Source organism: Ambystoma mexicanum, chromosome 1p (genome assembly GCF_040938575.1).
Source record: "Ambystoma mexicanum isolate Mex_15411 chromosome 1p, UKY_AmexF1_1, whole genome shotgun sequence".
Taxonomy (NCBI): domain Eukaryota; kingdom Metazoa; phylum Chordata; class Amphibia; order Caudata; family Ambystomatidae; genus Ambystoma; species Ambystoma mexicanum.
Window position 1 is genome coordinate 956,300,814 of NC_090921.1, and position 18,634 is coordinate 956,319,447.

General features: G+C 47.3%; 1 protein-coding gene across 1 annotated transcript in view; it reads left to right on the forward strand.

Moving 5' to 3' along the window:
• RSPRY1 (ring finger and SPRY domain containing 1) overlaps positions 1-18,634 on the forward strand; it is a 1,045,708-nt gene that overhangs the window by 683,560 nt on the left and 343,514 nt on the right. The window contains exon 11 of the mRNA XM_069653445.1: positions 11,697-11,808. Coding sequence (XP_069509546.1) covers positions 11,697-11,808 — 112 coding nt within the window. The remainder of the gene's footprint in view (positions 1-11,696; positions 11,809-18,634) is intronic.

An 18,634-nucleotide genomic window follows, 5' to 3' on the forward strand; every position in this document is an offset into this window, starting at 1 on the left:
GTGTCCTCCTCTTCCACTCAGGGCCGAATCCTGCATCTGAGCATCAACAGTCTGAACCTTCAGGCTTGGCTGCTGAACAGTTGAGGTATAAGGAACAGAAACATGCTTCTTTCTCCTTGGGGACTCGCCACTGCCAGTTATATCTGGTAGGTGCCAGGAGAGGGATCTCGACCCTTTTGCTTACTCCGCATGCTTTATTTTGGAATTTCTTTTCTCTTTGGCCACGATCGGCCTGCAGATTGGCACTGTGTAAGGGTATCTTGCTGGCATTTCATTTCTTAAGAGGGCCTTGGAGTAGGTTTCGTTTTTAATGATCCCCAGTGTAATGCAAATGTTGCTGGATTGTGTTCTGTTACAGAACTTGAATTTAGTGTTAACGTTTCTTATGGACACTCTGTTTGAGCCCGAGCATTCTTCTTCTTTAATATTACTCATCCTGGAGGTGATTTTCCAGGTTGCCACCACTTCCACAAAATTGATGAGTGGGCTCCAAGCATTATAAGTTAAGCATCCTTATTTCTTTTTCTTCAAAGAGATGGTAATGTTGAGTGAGACCATACGTTCTTTCAAAAGAATTTTCATCTCTCTCAGAAGATCCATCTTCCTGTCTTTTTTTTTTTCTCTGCCTCACCCTTCCAAGGCAGAGGAATGATCAATCAACTGGACCTGGTGCAATCCCTAAGGTACTACGATTCTCAGACAAGAGGGCCAGGAAAGAATGACCAACTTGTCACTGGTTGTGCTGATGTCTGTGTTGTGACTAAACAGACCCCGTTGAGGTGGATCATTATTTATATCTCGGAGTGCTATGATCTGGCTGTATTTGTATTTATTCAGCATTTATTAAGCGCTTTACTCCAAAGCGTTGTACATAAAAAAAAAAATGACAGTTTAATAAAATGGGGATTGATTCAGTTACAAAACACTTTCAAAGAAGCATTAGTTTAGTTTATTTATAGAGCGCACCTAACCCTGAGGTATCTGGGCACCTATGCAGAGCAGAAAGCACTGGTACAAAGGCAATACATGAAGCGGTTAACTTGTGTTACATATCGAGTCAACAAGCTGGACAGGTGCAGCGTATACAATGTAAGGTAATGATACATATGACACATATAGTAATAGAAGAGTGTTAGACCTAGGCCTTTAATCAAAAGCCATTGGCGAAAATCCATGATTTTACTTCTTTTCTGTAGTCCAAAAGGATGGTTTGGCTCTAAGTGCTATAGGCATGGAGTTCCAGAGCTTAGCTGCTAGCACCGGGAAGCTAGATCTGCCAGCTTTTTGTAGTTTGTATTTAGGAATGTTGAGACAGTGTAGATAGTTTGACCTACTGGGTCTTGTAGATTGGTTCCTGATGAATTTGTCAACCAGGTATTTTGGAACGGTGTTGGAAAGTCATTTGTGCGTGATTACTAGTATTCGAAAAGTGATTCTGTCTCACACTGGAAGCCTCTGTATGTCACGTCTAATTGCTGAGACGTGGTTGGTGCGAGGGATGTTTAAGGCAGATCTAAGTGCATTATTTAGGAGCACTTGTAATTTGTTCAAGTTCCGTTTATTGGAGCCTAGATATAAGGTGTTACAATAGTCCAGGATTGAAGAGTTCTTTAGAGAAGTATGGAATGAAGGATAGGAAGTAGTAGAGTGAAGAGGGAAAGGAAGAGAATACCAGTGATAAGGAGATAGATGGGAAAATTAACAATCAGGTACATGAGGACGGGGGACCGATAATGGAAACTGGGATTGTGGACGAAGGGACCGAGAGGGGATGTAGAAGGAGACAAAGGAGGACAAATAATTGGGAGCAAGACCGTAGAGGGACTTAATACAATACAACTAAAATTAAATTTGAGCAGGGAAGAAAGACAGCTAGCTAGAGAGATTGTGAGATGGAATCACAGGGGGATAACTGGTAGAGAAGGTGAATAAAAGCATTACAAATTGACTTAGAGGGGGCCAAACGAGAAAGAGGAAGACCAAAGAAAATGGTAGAACAGTAAAAAAGGCACAAGAAGATAAGAGATTAAATCAGGAGTTTGGAAGCACTGAAAGTCTGGAAAAAGCAAGCTTTTACAGATGTTAAAGAGATGGAAATGACAAGACCGGGAAACAGTAGAAATGTGAAGAGAAAAGAAGACGTCCGTATTAATGTATACAGAGATTACGAGCAGAGCTGAAGGAGGGAATGCTGGTGGCAGGGAAGAAGAGAACTTCAGTTTTTGACAAATTTAGAGCATGAAACTGAACTGACATTCAAGATGGTATAGCAAGTAAACAGGAAGCTAGATTTTCGTGAATAGCCGGAGTGAATGAGGCGAAAGAGAGAAAGAGTTGCGTATCATCGGCATACAACTGGTGGGAAATCCCAAAGGATTAGATAATTGTGGCCAGAGGTGCAGTATAATGGAAGAAGAGGAAGGGGCCAAGAACAGAGCCTTGGGGGACGCCATGATCCAGGGGAAGGGTTTGAGAAAAGGAACCAGCCCAGGAGACAGAATATGTGCATTTAGAGAGGTAAGAGCGAAACAAAGCAAGAACAGAATCAGCAAACCCGAAAGAGGCCAAAAGCAGAGTGTGATTAGCTGTGTCGAAAGCAGCGGACAGATCTAGGAGTATAAGAAGAAAGGAGTGCTTGGTGTAGCAGCAGAGAGCAAATAGTTGCAGACGCAGAAAAGAGCAGTCTCAGTTGAGGGTATCCGTAGAAATAATCAAATGTAATATAACGAATGGAGAAATTACTGAATTATTTACCAGTTTCAACCCTGTCAGTTCCCCCTGAAATTTGGGGACATTTTACTAAAATATAGGTGTGGGGTAAGGGTTATAGTTAAGGTAGTGGGGAGAGGGGATCTCAGGGGGGTTTCCCCCTGCATTATTAAAACATGCTGAAATTTGGGGGCGTGGCCTGGAGCGCCAGCGATGAGGCGGCTCCATTGATGGCCTCCGTATGGGTCCGCGGCTTTGATCGCAATTTTGCTGGTTCCTGCTATGTTCACTGCCGTTGTTGCACGGGATAGTGCGGCGGAACAGCTCCTGCACCCACTGCAGTAACCCCGAAGCTTAACGCCCCAGGACTGCTGAAATCGTGACACGGGAACGTTTCCTCAGTGTTCCCCGCCGTGACCCAAGATGGCGGCCGCAACTTTTGGCACCCACGGCCTCTTGGCCTGCCCTCGCCAGCCGCGGCCCGACATGGAGGGGCGGCCCATCTCCGGAGCGCACTGACAGCACCTTGTGTCTCCCTCTCTCCCGCCGGCTTCATGCGGCGACCGGCTGGGGGCTGCAGGGGACTGCAGCTGGCACGGTGCCCTGAGGTGAGCTCCGCACCACCGGTGCCCTCCCGGCCGGTCTCCGTGCCCTGGGGTGCCCCGGCTCCCTTCTCATCGGAGCCTCTTATAAAGGAGGTTCCTGCCGCAGCTGCCCCGCCTCCTCACGAGTGGCTCCTAATACAGCTCAGGCTCCTTCGGGGCCCACCGTTCAGCTTTCTGCATCTTTCTGTCCATGGACTCGGCACGCCTACAGCTGCGGGGCCCCTGCCTGGAGGTAGGCTCCCGCCCATCACCGACTGCGGGGCCTTGCTCCCTGGAGGGGGGGGGCGCTCCAGGTAGGCTCCTCCGGCCCAGGGGTGTGCGAGGCAGGCTCCATCTCTTTTGCTTCGGAGCCCTCTGCTGCCCTGCCTCCCACCCCTCCTTCTAGCACTGGGCCCCCACCACCGGCTTCCTTCAGAGGGGCCCACCTCTGAAAGCCCGCCACCCTCTTTGGGGCCCACTGGAGTGTTCCCCCCACTGGTTGGGGCCCTCCGGCTCCCCCACTCCAGATGATCGAGACCTTGATCTCTTGGCTGTTGTCCCCCCACCGGCGGTGGAAGCGCCACCCTCTGCGGCCCTGCCCACCTCTGCCCGCGCCTCCTGAAGAGAGCCACCCTCACCACCCTTGGCCTGGATTCCGGTCTGCGGGGGGGGGGGGGCTGTGCACCTGGAACTTCTCATCCTGTGCGACCTCTCCACTACGGCACTGCTACCATCCTGTGCAGGCACAGACGCGCCCCCCTGCCCACCAACCTCCTGGGGCTGCCCACGCAACCTCCTGGGGCGCCCCGGCCCACTCCACCATCTACGACCACCACTATTGATCCTGGTAGCTGCTGGCGGAGACTGCAGCACTTCGACTTTGGGCCAATCCCCAGAAGTCGCCTCCCCACTCTGAAGCCATGTCCAAAGCATCAAAGCCCTCTAAATCGGCTGACATTACCACCATGCTGCTGGCCCCAGATAGGGGTAAGAAAACGGATCCCCCCAAACTTACTCCCCAGAAGGCCACCGATGACGGGGGAACGCTCGCCACCAAGGAAGACCTCCTGGCATTCATGTCCGATATTAAATCGGAATTTAGATCCTGTATGACAGAACTTACTGCCAAACTGGAGCAAGCAGAACAAAGAGTCAGCAATATTGAGCACAGGATGGAGGAGGCTGAGGGACTAGCGGTGGATCACTCTAACTTGCTGACGGAAATGCAACGCACCATCCAGACAATAATGGACAGAACCGAAATCCTTGAATTCAAGCAGGAGGACATGGAAAATCGCTTCCGGCGCAACAACCTATGCATCCCAGGGGTGCCCTCGTCAATCTCTGATAAGGAGCTCCCTGAATACATAAGCACCTTCTTTCAGTCTCTGCTGCCGGACCTGGATGAGACTCGGCTCCTGCTCGACTGCCCCCACAGGATGCGCCCCCGCCGGGGCTCCTACACAGATCACCCTCCGGACGTCATCACAAGAGTCCACTTCTATACCACTAAGGAGGCCATCTCAGTGATAGCCCGCTCAAGGGACGATCTCTCTTTCCAGGGCTCCCCACTTATAATCTTCCAGGAACTATCCCCTCTTACCCTCCAAAAGCGCAGAATGCTCCGTCCCCTCTCGCTCTTCCTGCGAGAACAGCAGATACGATATCGATGGCTGTTTCCTACGGCAGTACAATTCCACATCCATCCTACGCCCAAACTCCCCCGGGGACACGGAACCGTCCCTCCCAAGCCAAGCTGGCCTGGCCCCGAATGCTGCTTCCCCCAAACCGAGGCTGGCCCCCTGGGCGAAGGTGCAGAGAACCCGCAAACCCAAATGACGAGTGGGTCACTCCTGAAGGATACATAGCGATGGAACCATCTACACTTCCTCAAGCTTGCCGCAGAGCCCATGCGGCCCATACCCTCCTTCAAGCAGATGTCACCATACTACCCTTGGAGAGAACCTGAACTTGGTCGGACAGGCTGCCCGGGGGAGGTACCAACAGTTCAAAATTGGTCCCCCCGGCCACAGTTTGGACCTCCCATTGGAGGCCGATTTCGGAAGTTCAGATCTCCCATTGGAGACTATTTCTAAAAACCTTCAGCCACAGGAGAACCTCAATTGCTGACCCCTCACAGCTATGGCTAACCTAACTCCCCCCATTCTTCCCCCCCACAGCAACTGACCCGGAGAGCCAGCCCTCCCACCTAAAACCAAAGTTCACCACTTTAAATGTCAGGGGTCTGAATTCCCCCCCCAAAGAGGAAATCCATCTTACAAAGATTGCAAAGAGATGGGACTTGAATCGCTCCCCTGCAGAAAACGCATTTAATTCCAGCAAACTTCTCCCAGCTGCGAAGCAGGCTCTTTCCCACAAAATTCTTGGCATCTAACGGTACGAAAAAGGGAGGGACCGCCATTCTCTTCGCTGCGGGCCTGAAGCCCCAGATCCTGGACGTGCTGCACTGCTATGAGGGTCATTTTATGGCACTCAAATGCACCATCCTGGGCCAACTCTATACCCTCATCTCAGCCTACGCCCCGAATGAGCACCAGGAGGGGTTCTACCGGGACTTGGAGGACTCCCTCCTCCCATTCATCGAGGGGCAAGTCGTCATGGGGAGAGACTTCAACGGGTTCCCCGGACCCCCTCAGAGACAGATCCCACCTTTCAACATCCAGGGATCTGAGGCTGGCAACGGCCCTACTCCATCTGTTTCGCACGCTCAACATCGTCGATACTTGGAGGGTGCTATACCCGGAAGAGAAAGACTTCACCTTCTATTCGTATGTGCAGTGTACTTTCTCCAGAATCGACCTGCTGCTGGCATCCCCCCAGATCCTGGCCTTCACAGACGATGTCCTGATCGGCCCCCGAATCCTCTCGGATCATGGCCCAGCCTCACTCACCCTCTGGGCACATGACCCAGACCCTCCTCCTCGCCGCCATTGGAGCCTATCTTGGGGAATATGACAGTGAGAGATACGTTTGCCAGAACATTAAAAAACGTTTTCACCAAAAACCGCAATGAGGACACCTCCCAGGCTAACACCTGGGACGCCATGAAAGCTGTGCTTAGAGGGGAACTGATCGCCCAAGGCGCCGCATTCCACAAACAGAAACATGCGACCCCAGCTGCCCTGGAGACCGGAGCCTGTGAAGCCAAGGCCACCCATAAGTGAAAGGGCTGGTCCCCGAAATCCTACAGGGCCTTACAGATGGCGAGGAAGAGACTCGAGGCGCACTATGCTGATGCCACAGTAAACTTGCTTGCTAGAACTAAACAATGGTATTATGTCCATAATAACAAGGCTAACAAGCTGCTGGTTAGTAAACTGGCTAAGGAGAAGAGGCGACGCTCCATCCTAGGGCTCCGCGACTCACAGGGGACGGTCCGATACGTGGAGCATGAGAAAATGCGACTGGCGGTCGCCCACCAGTCTGAAATAATGACTGTGGTCCCAAGGGACCTAGACAAGCAGCGCTCCTACATTCAAAAGGCGGCTCTCCCGCCCTTGAACCCGGACGTAAGAGAAGAACTTGAAAGGCCCATTACAACTGAGGAGGTGGAAGAGGCCATAAGAATCCTGTTTACCCCCCGATTCTATAAACTCTTCCGGCCCCAATTGGCGGCCCCCTTGGCCCGCCTCTTCAACTCATTCGCGGCCTCCGGAATGGTCACCCCGACAATGCAGGAATCTATCACGGTTCTTATTCTTAAGCCCGGAAAGGATCCCCAAGAAAATAGCTCGTACAGACCCATCTCTTTGTTGAACCTGGACGCTAACTTTTACTCTAAGATTCTGGCCAACCGCCTCGCACCTATTCTTCCGAGCATCATAGACCCGGATCAGACGGGGTTCATTAACCACAGATCGACGAAAGACAACATCCGCAGGGCATTGGACTTTATAGAGGTCGCCACTCAGGATTTGCAGCAGTTGGCCCTACTAGCACTGGACGCAGCTAAAGCCTTTGACAGGTGGACTGGCCCTACCTGCATCTCACCCTCGAAGCCTTTAACTTTGGCCCATCTTTCAGGAAGATGATCCTGGTGAACTATCAAGCCCCGAAAACCCAGCTGAGAATTAACGGCCGCCTGTCAGACCCTATTTCTCTCACATGCGGAACGAGACAGGGATGCCCACTATCCCCCCTGCTTTTCGCCTTGGCCGTGGATCCGCTAGCCAGCGAATCCACAAAAACCCTCAGATCCGCGGCCCGAAGATCGGCACCACGCAACACAAGATCGCTCTCTACGCGGACGATATACTGCTAACCACCACAAACATCAAAGCCTCCTTGAGGGTGGCCCTGACGGAGATTCGAGGCTTCGGGGAAGTAGCAGGATTTGCCATCAACTTCCAAAAATCAATAGCCCTCGGAGTGGGCCTGCCCCCAGGCGAGAGGGAGGCCCTAGAGAAGCAAACCCTGTTCCAATGGAGCACCCACGCAATCCCATATTTGGGGGTCCAGATCCCCGCGCACCCAATGAAAGTCTACCAGGCTAACTTTCCCCCACTCTTCAAGGAATTGGAAAGGGACCTTACCCGCTGGAGGACGCAGGAAATCTCCCTGTTGGGCCGCATAACGACATGCAAGATGAACCTTCTCCCCCGCTTCTGTTATGCCTGTGCCTCCCCCCCTACCCTAATTCCGCTCCCCCCCTTACAGAGGCTCCAAAGGAAAATGATCGACTTCATCTGAAGGGGCAAGAAAGCGCAGATTCCTCGGAAAACAATGGTGGCCAACATGAGACTGGGAGGGCTGGGTGTGCCGGACATCTGTAAATACCACATAGCAGCACAGCTGGCCCACCTTCAAGCATGGGGTCTAGCAACAGGTCGCCCAAAATGGGTGGAGATCGAACAATCCCGCCTCCCGCTCCCTCTTCGCTTCCTCCCGTTTGTCCCCACGGCCTTACGCCAAAACTGGCCAGATGTTCTGACGGCCACGAAGCAAACGATAAAGGCGTTGGAGTGGGCCAGCAGACTTACGGGGGGGTCCCAGGAGATTTGAGCTCACTTTCCCCAATCTTTCTTAATCCACCTTTCTCCCTGGGAGCTCACCCAGCGAACTTCAGGAACTGGATCGCAGGAGGCCTTGAAGCGCTGGGGCAGCTCTTCACAGGGGACAACCCTCTAACTTTCGAACAATGTAAAGCGACCTTCCGGCTGGCGGAAACAGACAGATTCACCTACGCTCAGCTAAGGCACTGGTGCTCCAACCCTCAGACCCGAGTGGCCGCAGGGCGACCCCTTACTCCGCTAGAGCTTACCGTGAATGATCTGGCTGCCCGGGGAAGGATTTCGGCCCTTTATAAACTACTGCAAGAAGACCCCCTTCACGCTAAACCCTCCTATATGTCCCAATGGGAGGCGGACCTGGGCCACGGTATAGAGGACCACTCCTGGGTGGACATCTGGACTAGGATGCGCACAGCATCCCACTGTATTACTAATCGGGAATTCATCCACAAACTGCTCTTGCGATGGTACTATCCCCCCCTGCGCCTCCATCATTTCCAGCAGGCTTTGGACCCTCACTGCTGGTGCCTCTGTGGCCACCCAGGATCCTACTTTCACATGTGGTGGACCTGCCCTAAGGTAAGGGAGTTCTGGACCCAATGCCTTGCCACCATAAGGGACATCACTCAAGTGGCTATTCCTCTAATGCCTGAGCAGGTCCTCCTGGGGATCCCGCTCCCAGATACTTACCCGAGAACAGGGAGGGGGGGCCATGTTGATATCTCAACTTTGTTGGCCGCCAAAATCACGGTGGGCCGCACATGGAAGTCAGTGGAAGGTCCCCTGATGTCACTGTGGTGGATCAAACTCTGGGATATACTGATAGCCAAAAAGGTCACGGCGGCATGAGCAGGCCGACTCCACCGATTTGCCGACACCTGGGCTCCAGTACAAGACTATGACCAGAACTACCCAGCCCTGACCTCTAAGCCATGCCTGATCTCACAAGCTTTTCAATCTATGGGCGACACCTCGCCATCTGGTCAGGCCGAGTGAGACCCAGGTACAATGCCCTCGGGGGAACGTATGGGGTGGGGGGATGGGATTTTGTTTTGCATGCCTTGTGAAGTATTAAGTAATGTCACCATGTATGTTCTCCTGCGCGCCGTTTATAAATAAACAAATAAAAATGTTTTAAAAAAGCTGAAATTCAGTCATTTTTCCTTTCGATAATTTCATGGTAATCCTCGGTTGAGTGACTGAGACTGAAAACAGACTGGAGAGAGGGAAGAAGAGTTATCGTTGACGAAGGTACAAATCGGAATATAGACGAGCCTCTCAAGTAATGTAAAGAGATAGGGAAGAAGAGAAATTGGACGGAAATTAAAGATGTAGAGAGATTGAGGGATGGCTTCATAAGAATAGGCAGAATGGAAGCATGCTTATAGCAGGAAGGAAAGATCGATATGAGAAGAGGTGTTTAGAAGAGTGGTAATATAGGAGACAAGAGAAGGATAGACTTTAGAAGTTAGAGGGGATCGGGGGTCAACCAATTGGATGGGAGCGAGTGATAAGGTCTCCAGATTAATAAGGGGGGGGAGATTAGGGAGGTTGGAGAAGAGGTTGAAGGTACAGTAGCGGCACGCAGAGAGGGGACTTAAGTAGAATAATACATTTAGGCAGTAATAGGAGAGTGCAGAGAATGATCAGGGGTAGGTGGTGTTAAAAGACGAGAGAGAGATTGAAGCAAATGCTGAAGGTGAGCAGATTGGGCATGCAGATAATCGGGGTAATAATTATGCTTGGCTGCAAGAGGAGCCTCGTCCTAGAGAGAGTGATAGGTTGAAAAGGAGTGCCAGTCAGACTCAGAGAAGGACTTGCACCAACGACGCTCATGATGAAGAACCCGCACAATTGAGCAGAGGTGGGGAGAGAGACGGGGTTGTGTGGGTTTACGAGAGGGAGAAAAGGATGGAGCAGGATAGAGGGTATTGAGAGGAGGAGAGGGAAGAGAAAAAAAGTAGCAGCATCAGCAGAGAATGTGGGAGGAGGCGGTCGAGCAGATGAAAGATGAAAAAAAGAGGGGTATTAAAAGCACGAACATTATCATTCGTTCTTCCTTTGGCACCCGGGGTCTTTCACCAAGCTACTGGCAGTAAATGTGGATCGTCTCAGCAGGAGGGAGAGCATTCATGTGTTCCCCCTACCTGGACGACTGGCTCGTCCAAGCTTGCTCCCCAGACCAGGCTTCAGAACATCTGTACTGTGCATGCAACCTATTGGACATCTTTGGAATGCTATTGGAAGGATGTTCCTGAAGGTCTCGGGGCACATTCTACCGGAGGGCTGGCTGCCACGTCTGCCCTGCAGGGTGTGGTGGTGGGAGGAGGGGTGGTCTCTGTCCTGGACATTTGCCAGGCAGCTATGTGGGCCTCATTGCACAAGTTTGCCAAATATTAATGCTTGGATTCCCTGTCGTGGAAGATTGTTCGCTTTGGACGGGCTATCCTCCAGAGTTTTCTGATAATACACTCCTCCATATCAACGTATTTCTATGGGAGTATATCATGGATGAGGAATCCGTGGGAGAAAATCTATTTGAAGAACAAATTTTCCTTTTGGTAATAATTTTTCCCATGGATAATCCTCCCATGGATTGCCCATTACCCCCTCTCCACCAGTCTACCCCTCTTGGCAGAGAGCAAGTGCACATTCTCATGTTCTGTGGTCCCTTGGCAGCAGAGTGCTATGCATTAAAGGTGAAACTGAAGTAATGTGGCGCAGCACCTCGTTATATACTGGCCCTGATGTTATGTCTGGCCTGGGGCACATAGAGGCGTTGAGGAGCCATCGCAGATCTGCTCTGCACCCACTGGTGGTGAAAAGTTTCAGAAGAACTGCCATGGAAGATGGGTATAGATGAGGAATCTGTGGGAGGAACATCCATCAGAACGTTACTGAGAGTTAAGTAACTTGATTTTCTTATTTGCCAAAAGTCCAACAGAACTAGTTGGTGGCGAGTGAACATTTTGAACCCTACTGTGTTGTAGGTATATATTCTGTCAGATATTTGCCTTAAATGCACAAATACATTCTCAGACATGTGGCACTTACATCCTCCAGTTGATCCACCTTTGTAAGCTCTTAACTAAAGGCTCAGAGCACAGTGTAATACTGTGGGGCAACCACTATATGGAATGTATATCTAAAACCAATACATGATGCAAATATACCGTTTCAGGAAAGTAACACTTTTCATATTTTGCAAAAACGTTTATTCTGATTTTAACTATTTAGAGTCTTTAACGATTCTTGACATTTAAATCTCCATCTGTCCCCAGAACTGAGTATTTTGACTGGATATTGTTTCTTATCACCTGTTATATGCAGATTTCCTGCATATTACTGATGACACCATTTTTTTTGTTTAAAGGAAGGTTACGGCATCGGGGATGATGAATACTCTTGTGCGTACGATGGCTGTCGGCAACTCATTTGGTATAATGCCAGAAGCAAGCCACATTCACATCCATGCTGGAAGGAAGGTATAGCATTATTTATTTTTCTTAAATCTTTTAAAATGAGATCTAAATTAAGGCAAGGTATGCTCTCACTGTTGGCACAAAAAGTATCATATGTTATTGAAGAAACATGTTTTATGAAGGAGATGCACATACTGGTTAAAATATTTAAAATCATATGTCTTTTACACAACTATCACTTGTGCTTCTATCTCCTGGCACTTTGATTAAAATTGTACTGGAGCGGAGGGGGATTAGGGGGAAATGCTCTGACTTGATATTACGCTGCAGTACCTTTAACTTCTAGACACTGAAAAACATTGTCATGTGTAGTTTAATTTGTATAGTTTCCAATTCTGATAATTACCTTTTTGCTTTTATATATTGAACGCTGGAGCCAAACAAGTTAAGTGGGTTTTATGGAGTGGCACCCTTCTGATTGTTCATATGTGTGGGGAACGGGTACCTTTAAAGTTCAGTTCCCCAGAACAGAATATGATCTACCATATTGTAGTGCTCGGTTCCAGTGTCAAACATTTGCCCAGAAATATGCTAGCACTTCAGTCCGAATAGTAAATTAGCCCAGTCTTATAATGGGAGAGTAAGAATGAAACCTGGTCTACTCTGAGAAACGACTAGCAGTAGAAAAGATATGCTTTGGCAAAACGAAATGTTTCAAGAGGGCTGTTTTTCGCGATTGAAACTGTAGAAAACAAAAAGTGATTAATTGAAAGCTTTGAATTGATCATAACCAATATGAATTCTTCTGTATAGCTCCCTTTCCATTGTATTAGTCTCACTTTTTAAAGGCTTCTTTTTAGCACAGTTGGAGACGAACCCTAAATGTTAATTGTTTTCCAATGCATGTGGTGTGCCTTGATGTCCCCCTCTACCACATAATTAAGGTTGCCATATTTGTATCTGGAAAATCCTCACTCTCCATGTAACCGAGCAAATTGCCTCAGTGAGCGAGTCCATCTATTTCAGTGATGATTGGAAGTGGGGTCTACCAAGGGCACTACATTTTTAATCGGGTCCACATTTGAGAGCATATGTTTCATAAGAGTCTTGATTCCTTTAAAATGGCTCAGTATTTCTAACCACCCTGGGTCTGACCCATCATTGTTGTGCAAGAAGATCATTTATGTGCTCAGGAGAAATGTGGGCAAGCCAGAGATAATTTAATAGGACACGTTTTCATATGCCGGACATTAAAAAACATCTCTGGCTCAAGTCAGAAAGGCATAGCTCATCAAATACTGTTTAATTATTTGTCTAAATTAATAACAAAGCAAAGCTGCAGCTACTAGAATGCGAAGTATAAAAACTAGACTGGATAGTCTACAGCTGTTTTCTTGACACAGGTGTGGTTGAGAGTTTTGAAGTAGTTGTACTAGAACACTTTATAAAGAGGAGGAACGTTTTTTCATATTAGTAACAGTGTCTATTTGATACATTTCCCCCACCTGCTAAGAGATATCTCAAATCGCATGTCGGAGTAATTTGCATCAGTTCTGAAAATGTGCTTCAAACTATTAATCCTTTCACCCTACATATAACTGGTAATTTCTGTGTGCAAGTAAAAATAATAAAAATGGTATGCATCACATATTGATTGCTGTAGCCATTGTATATGCGGTTGCTGCTCCCATTTTCTAGGGTGATGAAAAATATTAGTAGAGGCTTATTAGTATTCATTGATATATTTTTTGTAACTTTTTTTATGTGTATGCAAGGTTTTGTGTCTGTAGGTGGGTGCGTGAAATAGTGAATTGGTTAGGGCTGTTTGTTTGTGAAAGCCTATGGATGTTGTAAGGTTGCCAGGGTGAATGTTTAAGTGAATGAATGTTGGATGAATGCTGATACATGTGTGTGAATTTAATGATTACCTCAGTAGGTTCTTATATGAAAATACTGACATATCTTGGTGCAGACTCCATGGACACTGGTCAGGCAGGTTGCTTTCAAAGTTCCTGGAGAATGGTCTTGTGGGGTATGTGTTCCCATTCCTTTTCACCAACCACGTTTGCTTATCCACTTTTCTCAATCTCTGTCTGGAAGAGCTTATCCTTTTAGTGTAAACCTTGCACCTGGCATGTCCTGATTCTCCGGTATGTTCAACCTATGGATTGTTCTTACAGCGGTTTTATTAGTTTTGCCTCTGTGTCCGAAACTATCGTGTTGCACTCCATGCCTGGCTGCACATTGGTAGGATTTGCAATGGCTAAACTTCTCACTTGAAATCGCTTCTGGTCACGCTCTCTTCCTCTTCCGAGCAGTGCTTATACTCTTGGTTGGGTAGGAGCCTTGCACAAGTATATATACATACATTTTCTAGTTCTCCGTAGTGTTTCACTGTTCTGCCACCACGATTCAATGTATTACCATCATTTATTTTGTGGGAAACGCCTACTCGTGGTTAACGTTTAGCTTAAAGAGTGACTTCCGGTGGTACAAACGTGCACTCTTTTCGATGCACCCTACAAATATATTATGCATTAATCATTATAGTTTCCTATTGTCCTCCTATAGCATAGGGTAAGGTCAGGCCCTCTGTTACATAATGGTGCACTGCCACTCTCTGCCCACAACGGAATTCTATCAGATTATGGCTCCAGGTGCAGGAGATTTTGTGTCCCCCAACATTTATTTCAGCACACAGCTGACTCTTGACTCTGGCCTCTCTGTCCACTGGGTCAGTAGCAAAGGTCTCTTAAGGACTCCTCATAAGAAACACAATACAAATATCTGGTCTCTAAGCCCCCACAACATCCAGGAACTCATGAACACATCTCAAGGGCATCACACATCCATAACCCTACTTCTAATTAAACATACAACACTTTGCACTCCAAACTGACAATTGATTTTCCCATTATGGACAGCTCCTGATTCTTTACATGACCATGTTGGTCTAAACCAACACTACCGTACATGCGTCCCAGCTAATGCTACCACTTATTCCTCATGTTATCTTCCCCTCCCCTTGTCACCTCTGTCTTTTGTTCTCTCGCCGAGTTTCTGCTGCTGTTCCTTATTCCCACTCACCTTTATCCTCCTCTCCTTTTCACCCCTCAGACAATAGTCTTCTTTGCATCCTGGGTGGGGTCACAGTTCGCCAACATAGACAAGGTTTTGGCACTCTTGGACGACTATGGTGGTGATTTGCACAGTTTAAAGCGAATTAACATAAGTTAACAGAACATGCACTTATCTAACTATATTCCCTGAAGAATGTCACTAAATTCAATACGAAGACAAACTTATTGGATACCTTAATTATAACTCTCAATATTGGATAAGTCTACAGTAATTTATTATTTTGATGTACAACAGAAATCTTTTTGGATGTAATGTCTGGCGTACGTTTTTGTTTAGAACAATTTTGGATTTGATGGCAGTTACAAGTGGTGTATGTCTATATTATGTCTATATTTGTTACATTGTGAACATTTAATCAGTTTGTTAAAAAGGATGGTGGTTCTAAATTGATATTGGCTTTTGGTGATGGATAAGAATGATAGATGGTCAGATTATGTAGACTTATGTTTTTTAAAATAATGAAAATGATGAAATCTTGTTTATATTTGTCCCTGTCAAGAGATGCAATGTGCACTCCTTACCCTACAAAACCCATTGCAAACTGATGTTTTACCCAAACTTGTGCTGAAAATGCATGATTTTATCCCAATATTTTTAAAAAAAATTATAAGGGGTGTGGAGGCATCCACCCGTTCTCACCCCACCACTCTCTTGCCTGGTTTGGCTTCCCTTGCTGGGCTTTGTTGCTCCTGCATATTCCCTGAATATTCAGGGGAATCATTTGCGCCTCTCCAATTAAAATATATATTTTTTTAAATTACCAGACACCCCTGACTGATCAATCCCCTTGCCTGATTGTTCAGAGGTTGAACAGTGCAAATACTGGAGATAAATACTATTGCACAGTAGTGTCTAAAGTAGCCCTTGTGAAAAACTATTGTCAAAGCAGTGACCACCTGATATTTGCCTTGATTTACAGAGGACCGCAGAGCGACTATCGCATTCAGAGTTGCCAGTAAATCTCAGAGCATCTTCCACTCTCGCCATGGTGAGGCAAAAGACAGAAAATACCCTGCCAATGCACAGAGCTTTGGCAGCGATGAGTGCTGTGACGGTTCAGAAGAAGGAAACAGACTCTTAGCTGACATGATTCACAATATTTTATTAAAGTAACTTAAAAAGGCCTATCTTTCCCTATCACTATGGGTGTTCCCTGCATATATTGATAACTAAGGTGCTTGTTCGTCTGTCTTGAATGTCCAAATAATACAAGTTCACTGTCCAAAACTACCCTATCTGACCCTGCCACTATGAAAATCAACTTAAATTGGGAGAATGGCGCCCTTATCCTGAGGATACTCCATGTACTAATATGGGGTTTCTTTGTTAGTATTTAATTCGCAGATAGCCTCTTGTGACTTTGTGGATCAGTCGCTTTAATTCATCAACTGCATCATTAATTCTTCCTTTCTCTTTGAGAATCCCTTTTGGAATTTTCTCATAGTATTTATAGCTCTCCTTGTGGCTGTCAATGTATCGAAAGAATTATTGTTTTAATGGATTGTGTCCTCCCATGTTTTCCTCGTCTTTGATATATTCATAACCAGGGGTAAGTCATTTGTTCTTCTGATGTGGGGTTCCTCTCTTGGATAATTGTATATCCTGTTCACTTGGGCTACTTCTCTTGATATACAGTCCAATTGTCTAGACCTCTCACTCTGGTTCACACTTTGTTTTCTGACACCTCATACTGTTCTCTCTCACATTATACTGTTCTTGCATAAGGCATTCAGTTACTTTGCCCTTTTCCCAGGATATGTTGTCCCACTGCTCTTCTCTTACTTGGCTTAGCTTTTCAATGGTTATTTCTCTGGTATCAGCAGGATTTACAATCATGTGTTTCCAATTGTACTCTTTCATATTTTTCACTGAGAGGAGTTGTTTGTGCAGTATAACGATTCCTGGATGCCTCCCGTCCTTCCTGTTACCTTCGTTCCTGACCGGGGACGTCGTCGGGAGCTTTCTCGGTTGTGCACATCTCGTCGGATCATAGATCACTGTGTGCTTCAATTTGCTGGTGTCTCCCTTGCAGCCTACGCATGATTTTTCGTATTGTCCCTGTAATTCTCTGTGTGACTGGACACCTCATGGTTCGTTTCTGGCGGTGGTCTCTGGGACAGTGGATTCCCCAATGGCTTCTGATTCGTGGTCATGCCAACACCTTCTTGCGGGCTCCTTCCTTGCTGGTTTCTCTCTGTTCGTATTTGCAGTATTGCACTGTGGTCTCTGCCGAGTTCACAACTCAAGGGCTTCCAGGTTTCCGTCTTCCACAGGTATGACATAGCGTGGGAGTTCGCCAAGCCTAAGTACATGCTTGTCTCTCTTCTCGTTGCCCTCTCACGGAGGACTCATTAATCAACCTCCTCTCAGCAGATTGGTCATTTTTATTTACCGGGATATGTACTCTTCCCATAAGATGATGGCATTGGTATTGCTTTTCTTTGTTACAGTCTTGATAGTTTATATTTTGAGCATCCCATGTAAGCAACAATATGTCCAGCTTTAGGGAGTTACTCATGGGAATGGGAGTCCTTGTCCCCAAATCGGATGTGTCTCTCCAGTGAGGTCCCACTTGCTTCTACCCCTAGGGGGGGTATTGTGGAGCGGGCTCACCTCCCTAGCCCCAGGGGAAGGGGCTCTCCCTTGGGAAGAAGGGACGAATTCCCTCAATTTGTACAGTGCACATTCACTTATTGGATATGTTAACGATAATCTGTGCTTCTACATGTTTCATGAATACGGGGTTGATTGTGAAGTCACAAAAAGGTCCGGAAGCCCCTCTACCGAGAACAAACATGGCCAAATAGCCTGTTCTATTGGAAGGTGACCACTCAGGAGAGTCTACAACCACGTTTTAACACAATGTACGTTTCTAAGAGGAAATATATTCAGCGTGGAGAATTGTTGAGTTTTAAAGTTAAGGTGTTGGTTAGGAGATAGTAGTACTTGGTTTTGAGTGTTTGTGAGTGAGACTAATAGAGAGTAGGGGGGGAATGGGAAGGGGACTGATGGAGTGAAAGGAGCATGAGCGTGGAAGGAGATGTTGGAGAGCAGTACTAGTGGTGTGGAGAGGGAGAGGACTGGTAGAAGCGTGGAAGGGAGGGGGGTCATAATGGGGTTAAGAGCAAGAGTATAAGGGCGCCAGATATGAGGTTGGAAGTAGGTAGTAGTGAAACACAGGAAAGATGGTAGAGGAAGTGTGAGAGAGAAGAGATTGTGGGCAAGCAGTAGAGCAAAAAGTAGGAGGAGGAAAGTCTGGGAGGCAGATCTAGCGAGAGGAACACCAGGTGTGGAAGGTACCAACCTTTACATTATGCTCTATTGTGGAACATAGGTGAGGGACCACCTAGATTGTTCCCTCAGGGAGGGTTAATGTAGAGTAGTTGTTTGTCTTTAGGACATCACCCTTAGCTAGGCCATTTGCTTAGAAAATAGGGGTTACTAATCTCTAGTGACAATCCCGGAGTTGGGGGCCTGGTTTAAGGAGGTAGCGGCCTTCACTAGACAATATGGAGAGGGATGGCCCTTAGTGAGCTGCATTACTATTCTGAAAACCCTTGCAATGCCATTGAGAGTTTGTGTTTTCAGGCCATCTGCTTAGTATTAGTTAACCCACCTTTTGGGTCAGGTCTGTACTACACAAGTTGGTTGTGTAGCTGAGCAGCTAGGCCTATCTCAGGAGGGGTAAATGTGAGCTCTAGAGCTGTACAAATGAAATTCGTAAATGCAAGTAGCCAAGTAACCCTTA